Source organism: Pituophis catenifer, unplaced genomic scaffold (genome assembly GCF_029215685.1).
Source record: "Pituophis catenifer annectens isolate HBS135680 unplaced genomic scaffold, rPitCat1.0.hap2 SCAF_2, whole genome shotgun sequence".
Classification (NCBI taxonomy): domain Eukaryota; kingdom Metazoa; phylum Chordata; class Lepidosauria; order Squamata; family Colubridae; genus Pituophis; species Pituophis catenifer.
Genome location: NW_027256882.1, coordinates 134511353 through 134524997, shown reverse-complemented (window position 1 = coordinate 134524997; position 13645 = coordinate 134511353). Strand labels below are relative to the sequence as shown.

Below are 13645 nucleotides of genomic sequence, written 5' to 3'. Positions count from 1 at the left end.
CCTTTTGCAAATTTCTGACAAGCGAAGTCAACATGGAAGCCAGATTCGCTTAGCAACCCTGTTACTAATGTAAAAACTGCAGTGATTCACTTAACAACCATGGCAAGAAAGCTCATAAAATATGGCAAAATTCACTTAACAAATGGTTCATTTAGCAACAGAAATTAAGGCTCAGTTGTGGTCATAAGTTGAGGACTACCTATAGTGGGTGCATTCCAGTTCCATTACCTCTGAAAAGGTGTCCAATTGGGTAAAGCAGCTTCAGATAATAATATATCCCCTTTTTCCAGATTGCTGAGCTAAGGGGCACATTTTTATTTTTACTTGGAAGCATACAAAATATATATACTTTTGCCCCAAATTTTGATTTGGAAGTCACATGTTTCTCTAGAATCCAGTAAGTGATGCTACAGGATGCATTACAGAGACCATTTTTTGAAAAACCAGAGAACTCAGGTTATTGTCCCATTCCAGGAGTTAATAACTTATCTTTTCAAGTATGCAGATTGATCTGCCTGCATGAGATCCACTTCACTGATTTCATCCATGTTTGTATTCAATGGACCTCTCGGTCTTGAATAACAATGGGCTGCTCACGTGCAGATCATATCATATGCTGCTGATGGAGCACTTTCATTACCGCTTCTATTGTCTTTCAGGACATGAGAGGTCAGGATTATGTAAGGATACTACCGTTAGGATTAATTTATTCAATGCCCCTTCAATTGACAACGGGACACTTTCTCCCCAAGCAGAGTGCGCATATATATATATATATATATATATATATATATATATATATATATATATATATATATATATATGGAATGATGTGGCTCTCTTTGTGTGGTGGTGGTTTAAGATATGTCTGGGATTATGGAGAAAACCCAAATGGCATGAAGAGAAACACATTTGTGTCAGGTTCTACATTCATTTAGACGGTGGTCTTAATTTCGTTGGCTGTGGAATATTACTCCATTCTTAGTCCTGATTAAAACAACCTTATTCCTGTTAACTGCAGTGGAAAGGAGAAAATGAAATTATTTTATTTTTTTTTTTTAAAAAACGATGTCTTCTTTTTTCATTCAGGTCTCAATTTTTACTCTCCAAGTTTATCAAATCAGCAGTTCTTAAAGAAAAAGAGATTTACATTTGGAATGAAACGTTTAAACCAGAAAGGATCAAGGTTAGAAAAAAAAAATCTGATAGTAAAGCATTTTTCAAGAATATTAGGTTTCCTTGCTGTAGGCCAGGGGTGTCAAACTCAAGGCTTGGGGCCAGATCCGGCCCGCGGGGTGCTTATATCTGGGCCGTGGGGCCACCCTGGAAACAGCAAAGGACCGGCCTGTGGTTCCTCTGCCAGCAAAAATGGAGCTTGGGAGGGCTGTGGGCAGCCCTCCCAAGTTCTGTTTTTGCTGGCAGAAGGTTGCAGGAAGCTGTTGCAGCCAAAAATGGAGCTTGGGAGCCTGTTTTCACTGGCAGAGTGCTCGGGCCACCACGGGCGCCCCCGACACGAGTGACGTCGAACTAGCCACACGCACCCTCATTACGGGCACCCTGATGGGGCCCTCAATGAAATCAAGTTTGACACCCGTGCTATAGGCCATATTTTATGATGTAGTCCACATTTGTTAAGCCACAAGACAAATGATCCCCAGCTAATATGGCCATCAGTTAGCTTCAACCCATCACAAGTGAAGAACATCAAGTTGGGAAAAGTCTTGGTGTAAAACCTGTGTAGTGTAGTAATTTAAAATGCTGGATTAGGAGTAGGGAGACCCAGTTCTAGTCCTCTCTTAGTAGCTGGGTGAATTTGGCCCAGCTACATTCTCTCAGTCCTAGACTGTAACTTTGAAAATCATCCCAAAATAAGATAATGGTGAACCACTTCTAAAAATGTGGCCAATAAAGCTTCATGGAGTTGTTATATAGACAACAGGAGTCCAGACTGACTCAAAACACTTAAAAAAACAAAGAAACGGGTGACCTCCAGTCTAAATGACCATTCTCTCAATAGCAATAGAGTATAATAGCAATAGAGTATAATCTGGCATACTTTATATACAGTATATGGCAAATTCGCATACATGGCAGTACCCACTTTTTATTCTCATTGCGGTAGATTATTTTTTGTAATCTTTCTGCATTTTTTCTTTTTCTTTTCTTCTATATTTTGGATTTGTTCATGTAGTTGCCTGTAAAATGTAAACCGACATTTCCTACCATCTCATGATGATCTGGTTGTTTACAGCCAAGATCTGGTAGCTGTTGCCGATTTATCATATTGTTGCCATATGCAAACAGAGATAGAAAAGGAAAGCTTGTGAGTTCCCCTGGAAAGGAGAATTTGAAGCTTTTTAACTTAGAAAAAGAACAATGTAGAGGTTTTCTCCCTCTCACATAACATAGCCGGGATTGGAGATTTTCACCATCGTCTCCTTTCCTTTTTAGAATATTTGCATTTGATTGATTGATTGATGAATGGGTTGATTGATTGATTGCAGGTTCTCATAAAGTCCTTGGCATCTCCTGTGGAACTTGAACAACTCTATGCAGCTCAGGTAAAAAAAAAAAGCATTAATACGATCTTTATTAAGAGGGAAAGTTTCTAGATGCTTGGAAGTCATACTGCAGTGAAGTCCCTTGGCTGGAAGTGAACTATTTTCCATACAGAAACATTGTGGTTTTAAGATTCAAATCCAAAAAATCCCTCAGATATATAAGACACAGATATAATCACACACTCCTACTGGCTTCAACACGTTAGTTAACATAGAAGTTATTTATTTGGAACTATTTATTTTGAACTAACTATGCAAGAATCCAGAAGAGCCACTAAAAGGTAATAAATGAATGCAGAATGCTCTTAATCTTTGTTGGCATCTTGTGGTATAGAGTTTTACAGCCAAGCTCTGGCAGACTGACCTTCCCTCCTGCCTGCCCTCACTCTTTCTTTCTTTCTGACTGTAGGAAATCTGACTTTGTTCCAAAGCTGTTAATAAGAAACATAAACTTGATGTAGGTTACGAACTGGCCATTTTTTAAAAAAATGTCTTCACATGGAGCAGTGGTGAAATCCAATTTTTTTTACTACTAGTTCTGTGGGCATGGCTTGTGGGCGTGGTGTGGCTTGGTGGGTGTGGCTTTGTGGGTGTGGCATGGGAAGGATACTGCAAAATCCCCATTTCCTCCCTACTCCTGGGGAAGGATATTGCAAAATCTCCATTCCCACCCCACTCTGGGGCCAGCCAGAGGTAGTATTTGCTGGTTCTCTGAACTGCTCAAAATTTCTGCTACCGGTTCTCCAGAACCTGTCAGAATCTGCTGGATTTCTCCCCTGACATGGAGGCTAGCTGGTGATCTTGAACAATGGCCCTCCATTTTATAGAAGCCCGATACCTTAAGGGATCTTGCTTGAGAATGCTGAAATCTAATAACTTCTTATGTAAGATGTTACTATTTTTGCGCAATCCCATGAGATCTGATAACCTTGCAGGATTTCAGATATGTTTTTCTAATCATTAAAAAAATATTTGATCTGGGAGCAGAATGTAAGGGGGTTCTCCTGTCATTTGTGGGTGTTCTCTATGTAATACAGGTAGTCCTCGACTTATAACAGTTCATTTAGGGGCCATTTAGAGCAGGGGTGTCAAACTCAGTCCCATTGTGGACCATATCAGGATTTTGTCTGCCCTCGGGGTCATGGGAGGGGGGCATGGCCTGGTTGTCACGGCTGACTGGGTGAGCATCGCTGGGGTGGGCCAGGACTGGGGCTGGTCCCTCACCATCTCTGGGACGGCCCCACGGGACAACTCTGGGCCTATTGCAGGCTGGATCCAGATCCAGATCCATATGACACGTCTAGTTTAGAATTACAATGGCCCTGAAAAAAGTGACTTGTGACTTATATTTTTCACACTTTCTCCAGGCGAAAATTGATACTTTAAAACTCTATATGTATTATATTACTCTCTGCAATTCTATCCATATTATTATATATTTTTTTCTGTATTTTTTAATAATTTTCAATAAAAAATTAAAAAAAAAAAAAAGAACATTGCAGCATCTTCATGGTCACATGATCAAAATTAAATTGCTTGGCAATGGATTCATCTTTATGCCAGTTGCAGTGTCCTGGGGTCATGTGAACAGCTTTTGTGACCTTCTGACAAGCAAAGTCAATGGGGAAACCCAATTCACTTAACAATTAACTAACTTACTAACTTAACAATTGCTGTGATTCTCTTAAGTGGCAAAAAGGTGGCAAAATAGGGCAAAGCTCACTTAACTCATGTCTCACTTAGCCACAGAAGCTTTGGGCTCAATAGTAGTCATAAGTCAAGGACTATTTGTATAGGATCTTCATATGATTTTTGCAATTGGCTGTATGTTTACACCTATACCATTTCCTGTCCCATAGAGCCAGGTTTGCTTACCGTGGGGCCTTCCTGATTCACAGCACATTCTGGTAACCAGTTGATTTTCAAAGTTGGGGCAGTGAGAGTTATTGCTAGAGTTTGGTAGAAGAGTTTGCATATTATTATTTCCGTTCTTCCAAATGAACAGCCCATTTTATTTGAGTCCTGCTGATTGCTTCAGATGTTGCATCTAGAGCAGCGGTCACCAACTGGTGGCCCGTGGACCACTGGTGGTCTGTGAGAAAATTTTGCTGGTCCGCAGAAAAATTATTTGCATTTTTTATATTGCACTAAATCAGGGGTCCTCAAACTAAGCCCTTGGGACAGATACGTGCAATGAACATTTGTGTTGCTGCAGAAAGTCTCCCCCTTCAGGGTCTTTTTGTGTGGGTCAGAGGGGGGAGAGAAATTCTGACTTGTGGTCTGCTTCAGCCTCCTGGTGTGGGGCTTTAGGCGAAGGCTGGAGGGAAATGCCGCTGGTGGTGAAGAGCCAGAGAGCCTTGTTCCAGTGGGACTGCATCAGGTCCTGGAACTGGCTGACCATCTCAGCCCGCTGAGCCTCCAGGCACCTGATGTGCTTCTGCTGAGCCTCCTTCTTGGCCAGATCCAATTTGAACTGAGTCAGTGGTTTTGCCAACTCTTTCTCGTGGTGGCTGCTCCAACAACTGCTTTCTGTTGGGGCCCTAAGGAGCCTGGGCGAGCAGGCGAGGAATGGCTGGGAAGGGAAGGGTGAGTAGAGGCTGGCGAGGCGTCCCTTGACATGAGTGACATCGAGTTGGCCATGTCCACCCAGTCACATGATCACCTAGCCACACCCACCCAGCCAGTCATTAGGCAGATCATATTAGTGGTCCGCAGGATTTAAAATTATGAATTTAGTGGTCCCTGAGGTCCGAAAGGTTGGTGACCCCTGATCTAGAGAACAACCCAATATCCCATCAGTTGTATCCTTCAAGTTGCATGGCTCCCCGAAGCAAGGATTTACTCCTGTTCATTTGTACACAGATAGGCACAGCCCAGGTCTTCCAATCTCAAGAAAAATCTATGTGTATATAGTTTCCTCCTTTTGGATGGTTCATATGATAAGTGACAAGGCCTGCAAGTATAAAGACTATAGGCATGATTCCACTGTTTCCTCCATGCAGTCAGAACACATGGATGGGAGGGAGCAGGGAGGCATCTTTAAAGGTCAAAGAATAGCCTAAATTAGAAACAGTCCCTGAAGAATTTCCCCTCTCCCAATAGGAAAAGGACAAATCTGGCCTATACAGAACCCTGTGCTCAAAGATAGGAGTCCAATCCCAGGTTCTGGGCGATGGGGAAAAGAGTCAAGGTTTGCTGCATTGGCAATGATTTTCCTAGTTTGTTCTTAGCTTCAGACTTTAAACAGGATGTCTGATTTGTGCAGCACAGTAAATGAATGACAGGCAGAGCTTTCTGTGGTTATTATCTGGTTTTCATTGCTGGCAGGAGAAATTTGTGGAAGCGTTCAGTGCGGCTGTTTCTTCAACAGCAAAAAGGCATCCAGAACTGACCTCAGAATGGGCTTCTCCTGCTCACAGGCGAGAGGGCCATTGGGAAAGAAAAAAGAGTCCACGCCTGGAACAGAGAATCAGGGTTAAGACAACTTGTGTAGCCAGGTTTGGCTAAGAATGAAATAAAACAAAGCAGAGATGAGGAGACTATCATGTCAAGGACCTTAATATCAGGAGCAAAGAATCAAGACCATTTACAAGGCTGCAGCATAGAACATTTATTCAAACTTATACATAAGAATCTGATAGACTAAAGTTTGGTGCTAAATTGGCACCAGATAAAGGTCAACAGAATTACAGGAGGGGTTGGATTTGGAATGCTTGTGGGAATGCAACGATTCTAAACTGATGATGCCCTTAACTCTGCCCCCACCTCTGTCTGCTCTTCTCGTACACTTAAAGATTGTTTTCCAGAATCCAGCAAGAACATGACAGAATTTTTTTTTCCCTTTACAAATTCCAAACAGCTGATTTTATTGTAGAAACATTGCTGGAAGGGAGCAATTTCACTTACAACTTATGTTTCTTTCTGACATCTAATTCAGAGATGAAGTATTGAAACTGGACATCAAAACAATTGTATTATCCTGAACAAACATTAGGCTCTGTTAAATATTCATTTTATATACTAATTTACTTATTTATAGCAAGGTGGTTTGATGGCTTTCAGACGTATAATGCTATTTGCTATATCATACGTGACCCGTGCCATCAAATTATAATAATTTGCAGCCTATGTTTGTTTTGCCGGAGCTGCTATAGATTTCCACCCACTCAAATCTTGATTAATCACTCATTATTTTTATGCTTGCTTCTTTTAATTTGGGATATTTGTAAGTTATGTAAGAGAGTGCATTAGAGAAAAAAAAGAAAGAGAAGAAAAAAAAGAAGGCTGACCTCACATTCTGTTCCCCTGGAGGCTCTTTTTTTGCTCAGTAGGAACTTGCTTTGATGAGTACTCTGCTCAGTTCATATTAGGGATAAAATTGAGTGCTGAAGGTCTGTTGTCAGAAGAGACAGAAAAATACAGACTAATCAAGGTCAGTTAAGTGTAGGTCCTTTCATAGCCTTTTTGGAGCCTTTAAGCGTATGGCGTGTTTAAAGGTTTTCCCCCTCCAAATAATAAAAAAAACCACCCTTCTTGAAGTTTCCTTCTCTTAGCCTGAGCTGAAATTCTGTAGGAACTGGAAGCAGCTGTCTTTTTAAGGAGCCTGGAAGCATCTTTGGGACCATTTCTGTGGTCCTACGACTTTCTGCTTTCAAGAGATTAGTCAGTTGTGGGTGAGTTGTGAGTTGTGGGTGTCCCAACACGGGAGGTTTTTAAGAAGAGATTGGACTACCATTTGTCTGGAATGGCATAGAGCTTCCTACTTGAGAAGGGGGTTGGACTAGAAGACCTCCAAGGTCCCTTCCAACCTTGTTATTCTGTCAACAGCAAAGCATTATTTTTTTTTTTGGTTCACCATTGAATCTTCAAACGCCTGTTTTCCTCATTGACTGGAACTTTTCCACACCTCTTGGCTCCTGAATTCATGGCTGTCCCTGTAACCCCCAGATAACTTTCATTTAAAAGTTAAATGTTAAAATTTAAAAATTTTAGGGAGAGGGGACTTTTGTTTCAAGGCAATAGATGGGAAACCACCACAACACAACAGCCAAGCTGCTGAGGTAAAGGGGGAAGAGGATCCAGATCTCTCCAGTGTTACTTACCCCTGTTCTCTGCCTGGATTGCTATGCGCCCAGGAAGAGTTGCAAGCAGATGGCAGCAATTAAAAACTGCTTGGTTTGTTATATCCTCTACATTTGGTCCTCTACTTTTGTTACTGAAGCAACAAGCTAGAATTACTGTGGAAAATGCTTAATAGAAAACATTGATGACATGCTATTCTTCCAATTTCACTGGGATATAGTGGTTTCTGAACAGAACCAAAAGAATGGTACATCTGTAGCCAGCTAGATTCTTCCTATAGCCATCACTCAGATTTCTTTTCAAATGAACAGAGAAATGCATTCTATAGGCTAGTGATGGCGAACCTTTTAGACACCAAGTCCCAAACTGTGCATGCATGCCCAAACGGAAAAGTGTGTGCACCTGCATAAATGCATGCATGCGTTGACATGCGCAGACATGCACATGCATGCATGAACATACATGGACATGTTTGCGGACATGCGCACATGTGCAGCAGAGACCCGAAGACCAGCTGGCTGGTGGGAAGCGGGGCATCCTAACACTGGCAGCAGGGCAAGAGGTAAGATCTTTTTCTTTTATGAGTTTCTGTTTCGTCATTTGCAGGGAAACAGAAGTTCACAAAAGAAACGCCACAGAGATCTGACCTGGGGCAATGGCGCACGTGCCAGCAGAGAGGGCTCTGATTGCCATCTCTGGCATGCGTGACATAGGTTCATCATCATGACTATAAGCATTGTAATGTAATTGGGGATGCTCTTACACTTTTGTGTAGAATGGGGGGCAGGTAGTTTTATTACTCCAGGCATAGCAGCTGATTTGGAAAAAAAGGCACTGATTGCATTTCCCACCACCACCACTTTAGTCAGTTGGAGGGGCCCTTTGATTGGCTCATTGTACGTCCATGTTTCAAGGCTATAGTATATAACGTCTTCTAACTTTTATGGCTGGTCTTCCTAGGCTCTTGGACAACTTGGAACTGCTGACGAATCTGTTATATCTGCACTTTATAATACTGTAAGTATGTGGACTCCTCTTGCAGTTTTAAAGAATTTCAGAGTTTCCTAAGCTTGCATTCCCTCCTTTCTTTGGATTGCTTACTTGTATGATTGATGGCTAGGAAGGATGGGAGCTGTAGTCTGGTGTTGTTTATCCATGATTCTCTAGTATTTGTGATGAGCAGCAGTTTTCAAGCTCTGAGGCCATGTTGCAATGCTCTCATAAAAGGCTATCACAATGGGAGGAGTAAGGCTTATCCATTCACAGAATGGTGTTTGTTGCCAGCCACAAAATATCCATTTACTAAAAGGCAAACTGGATGCCCCGGTGTGCTCTCCACTGTCAAATCCAGCTATCAGGTTGCTCATAATCACTTTAACTTTGTAGTTGTTATGAATAGTCAAATCCAAGCAAAGTAGACTACTAAGTTATATTTTTACTTTCTAAAAATGCTTCCATTACAGTAAGTGGTCCTTGAAGCAGGGCATGAAATAAAGGATGATGATTGAGGCATGCAAAGCTCCCATTTCTTATCTTTTTGTAATAAGAAAAATCTTTCTTATTACAGGGCTTTCCAACTATGGCAGCTTTAAGACTTGTGGACTTCAACTCTCAGAATTCCCTAGTCAGCATGTCAAGGTTGACAAGTCTTAAAGTTGCCAAGGTTGGAAATCCTGCTTTAAAAAGTGTTGAAAAAGCTGGAAGCATGCTAGGCATCAAGGAAGCCCAAGGAAGTCTTAGTGTGTCCATTAGTGGAGCAGAACAGAGAGAGCACCTTGCCTTGTTTTTGACCCAGGTTGCTCTGGAGAAGGATGAAGGAAAGGAGGGACAGTGGCAGCTCCGTATTTTTGAAAATATCTAGTTAGGTCCTCAACTGTCAGACATAAACACCGATAATGGCAAGGCCTTCACAGTAAATTGGCATGTAATAGTGTAACCATTACAGGGTCAAATATAGCATTTCTCATTATTATGGTCTGTATCAAGATACAGATTTCTTCTTTTAGATTCTGTCCTGAGTGGGTGGTAATTTAATATCTCACTCGCAGACCCCTTCTACTGCAGGAATAGGGGATGCCACCAGCGACATGCCCTCATCTATCTGACTGGGGAAATTTTAGTGTTCCTGCCAAGGACTTCTCCCTTTGACTCAGTCCTCCAAAACTCAAAAAGAAAGTGCCTTAGATTTTCCTACCCAAAATTAACAATATGGAATTTAACATAATATGGAGGTGTGCCTCCAAGGAAGGGGCAAGTACAAAAAACCTTGGAACTTTTATTGTGGCAACACAACATTTCATCACTTTGACATTACTGTGTTTGAAAATAGATACTTATGTTTGTGTTTGCCCTTTAAACTGTGCATCATGCACGTGGGGAAGATTTTAATGAAAAACTCATTTAGGAAACCAATAAGGCCTATCTTTAAATACAGAAAGGAGAAATAAAGGCAATAACATACATAATTTCAAATAAAACTTTGGCTTTGCTGAACTAGTTTCTCAATATTAACTGAATAAGATTCTGGATTTCAGAACCTATTCAGGGTTCATTGCAAAAAGTAAAAACAGAGTAAGATCATTGCATAGATGTCATCTAATAAGCTCTCATTTCTTTTGACCTTGATTGTCAATGTTACAGAACCAGAAGGATAATTGAAGGCCAGCCTTTTCCAGGAGTTTGACAGTTACTTTCCCAATTCCAGCAAATGGCCTGAGGCTTGCTGGTAAATCAAAAAAAACCCTCTAGGTTGAATTCACTTTTCTACTGACCTTTGCTTGGAAGATAAAACCAGAGCTAATTTTAATTACTTTTACATTGGATAAAAAGGATCACGTGAGTGAGGCCTTTTGCATTAAGAAAAACAGGCCTTTGAACACATGGTTAAGTTACTCTTTTCTTTTCTTCCTGTGTGTGTGCTATTGGGCCATTTGAAAACTTAGGGGTTAGATATACACCTGACTTATTCCACCAAAGAATAACTGATTTGATTGGAAGGCCCAAAATAGAGAGATTCAATTTCTGTGCAGGAGAGTCTCAAAGTTGCTCTGGGAAAAAGGTTGAGAACAATACAAAAATGGATCATTGACATCTCTTCAAATAAGAAATATTTCTGTGGGTTTCTGAAGTTTTAGCAAATGAGCCCTGAAGTTTATTGTTTATTGTGGCTGCACTACTAGAGTTTAGTTTTCTACCATTTTATGGTGGGGAATATATACACATATATGTACGTGCCTACATACATATATACATACATACATACATACACACATACATACTGTTAACACAGTTTTAACAAACATCAAAGCCCCTCTCCCAACTAAATTAACTAAAAATGAAATTACAAATAAAACTAGATCATTTTGGCTCAGTTCCACATACTGTGACCCACAACCTGCCACAAATCATTAAATGTGGTATTTGCCTCCAAAACCTCACTATGAGGCTCAGAGTAATAAAGCAAACCCCACTCCCTTCAACCTTTCTTGCCTTCATATTTTAATTTCCTCTTTTTAAAAAACTCCATCCCTCTCCATACATACAATGTGTAGACCTAGGACAGGGGTCAGCAACCTGCGGCTCTGGAGCTGCATGTGGCTCTTTCATCCCTCTGCTGCGGCTCTCTGTCACTCAAACTATACATCACAACCATCATCCACTGGCCGCGATTTATTGAGCTTTTCAACCCCCAGTAGGCCAACCATAGATAAACCCAAGAAAAGAAAAGTTTCAGAAGAAAAGAGAACATTTAATTCAACAATATATGGTAGTTTTGTGGCTGCTCAAGAAATAGTCAGGCACGGGAAGGGTTTTGTGGCTCCTGTTTTTTTTTTTTTTTTCCTGTGGGAAAGGAGTCCAAACGGCTCTTTGAGTGTTTAAGGTTGCAGACCCCTGACCTAGGAAGTAAAGTACAAGACAAAGGAATTGCAGAACCCAGCTTAATTTTCCATAATGCCTCTGGGTCTCAACATGGAGCCCAGAGACATTATTGGAAATTTTTAGTCATATAAAGGATGACACCACTAGCCACACACCAAGTGGTGGCCTAGTGATGAAGATACTTGCCTGATATTCAGAAGGTTGAGAGTTCAATCCTAGATAGTGGCAGATATTTTTCTTCTTGGTTGCAAAGAAGAATATATTTGCTCTAAACTCTGTGTGGCATCAAGAAGGACATCCGGCCAGTAAATGCTCAGCTCTAGCCAATCTCCCCGACTCTACCCTGAATTAAGGGATTGATTACAGGGTCATATAAAGAGAATCATTAAGGATCTCACCAATTGCTATATTTGGAATAGGTAGTCCTCGTTTATTGACTGCTTTATGTAGAAACTATTTGCAGTTATGATGGTGATGGAAAAATAACTTTGCGACTAGTCCTTGCATTTACCATCTTTCTAGGTCTGTATAGCAAAGGAAAGCTGAAATAAGATCATAAACACAACTGCAGTTTTACTTAGCAACTTCACTTAACAGTTGAATTGCTGATCTCAACTGTGGTTACTAAACAAAGACCACCTCTGTAGGTCCTTTGCTCTTAGATTACAACTCCAGGAAAGGCTGGTTTTATATCGAAAATATAAAATGTCTTGAGGTACTGATAGTTATTTGCCCCTTGTGCACCTCTTTCGTTCTTATACTACACAGTAATCTTGGTTGGGCTACAATGAATGAATTTGAATCTTTCCCAGTTCTTCTTTCTGTGGTGTTTATATGGGATTTCTTTTTAGTCTTTTATCAATATTTATGTTCTCAGGTTCAAGAAAGTGATGATACCCCTTTGCAGTATGAGGCAGCTCGATCTCTGGCTTTGCTTGGTGAGTGACTTTTCTTCTCAAATTATGGATAGAGAGACTTCCAGTGGAAAGGCATTAGAATGGGTGGGGCTGCTGCTGATTTTCGATTGTTCAACTGGACAACAATTTCTCTGCTGGTCTTTGTAATCCTGGGACTTTGCCATAGCGTTTCTTTAAAATAGGACCTCATTCTAAACAGTGCTCATTGCAGTTACTGCTTTGTGTCATGCATTAAGCCAGGCAAATTACTTTAGCATTGAAAATACAGTTAGTCGTGCATGGTGGTGGAGTGGTAATGTACACAAACATTGAAGCAAATTTAAATCAGCCCTCTGGAAAGTGGTGGCTGCTCCTGCCTTTGGATTGAGGAAGGATACTTTATTGATTGTGTGATCACTCAGATGGTAAGAAATGGGAAAACAGGGATTTAAGCTGACAGGCAGCCCAGGCATAATTTTTATTGGATCTCTTTCATTGTAGAAGTATCCTCTGGACTGACATTTTTCCCACAAAAGTGATTGCTGCCTAGCAGGCATCCTTGAACGAAAAGAGAGCTGTCTTTCACAGGTGGTATAATGCCACTTCCCAGAGCACAGTGGTCTAATTGAGGGGAAAATAGACAAAATATGGACATAAGTTTTTAAAAAGTAGATGCGTTTTGTGGAGTGGGGAAAAGGTAGGTGAAATAGGAAGTCACTCTGCTGTTTCAGGCAAAGGATAAAAATATTAATAAAAGAGCAGTACCCCACTTCAAATGACAGTGACAAGTGTCACTGCAACAGACACGTCCTCCTTGTGGATTGAAACTTAGAAATCTTAAAACCTTCTTTGCAAAATGTTTGGTGAATGAGTAGAAAAATCTGATGGCTGGTCAAAGAAGAATTTTTGAGTTTGAAAGAAAGACGAGGATGGCAATGCTGGAAGGAAGAACAAATCTAAGTGCTCAGATGTTTTGAAAGGGTTGTATGGAGAACTTAATACTCACATAGGAATGTGCCTCAGGCCAATGTTCTGTACTTGTGCTCATGGAAAGGGTGCGGATTTAGCTGTCATGACTTTCTGTGGCAGAGCATGCGATGTATATATGATTCTTGTTAATTTTATCAGAGGCAGACAGCCGTAAATGTTGTGCAGCCTGCTATTTAGTATACCATCCTGGAGCGCACATTTTTAAAATCAAGGCTAACTTTGGTTTCTGTTTCCAAG

The 13645-nt window shown here is 40.8% G+C and overlaps 1 protein-coding gene across 1 annotated transcript in view; it reads left to right on the top strand.

Annotated features, from left to right (window-relative positions):
* The window catches only part of HEATR9 (HEAT repeat containing 9), a 35853-nt gene that overhangs the window by 6641 nt on the left and 15567 nt on the right, over positions 1–13645 (top strand). The window contains exons 4-7 of the mRNA XM_070934647.1: positions 1090–1186; positions 2505–2561; positions 8604–8660; positions 12400–12460. Coding sequence (XP_070790748.1) covers positions 1090–1186; positions 2505–2561; positions 8604–8660; positions 12400–12460 — 272 coding nt within the window. The remainder of the gene's footprint in view (positions 1–1089; positions 1187–2504; positions 2562–8603; positions 8661–12399; positions 12461–13645) is intronic.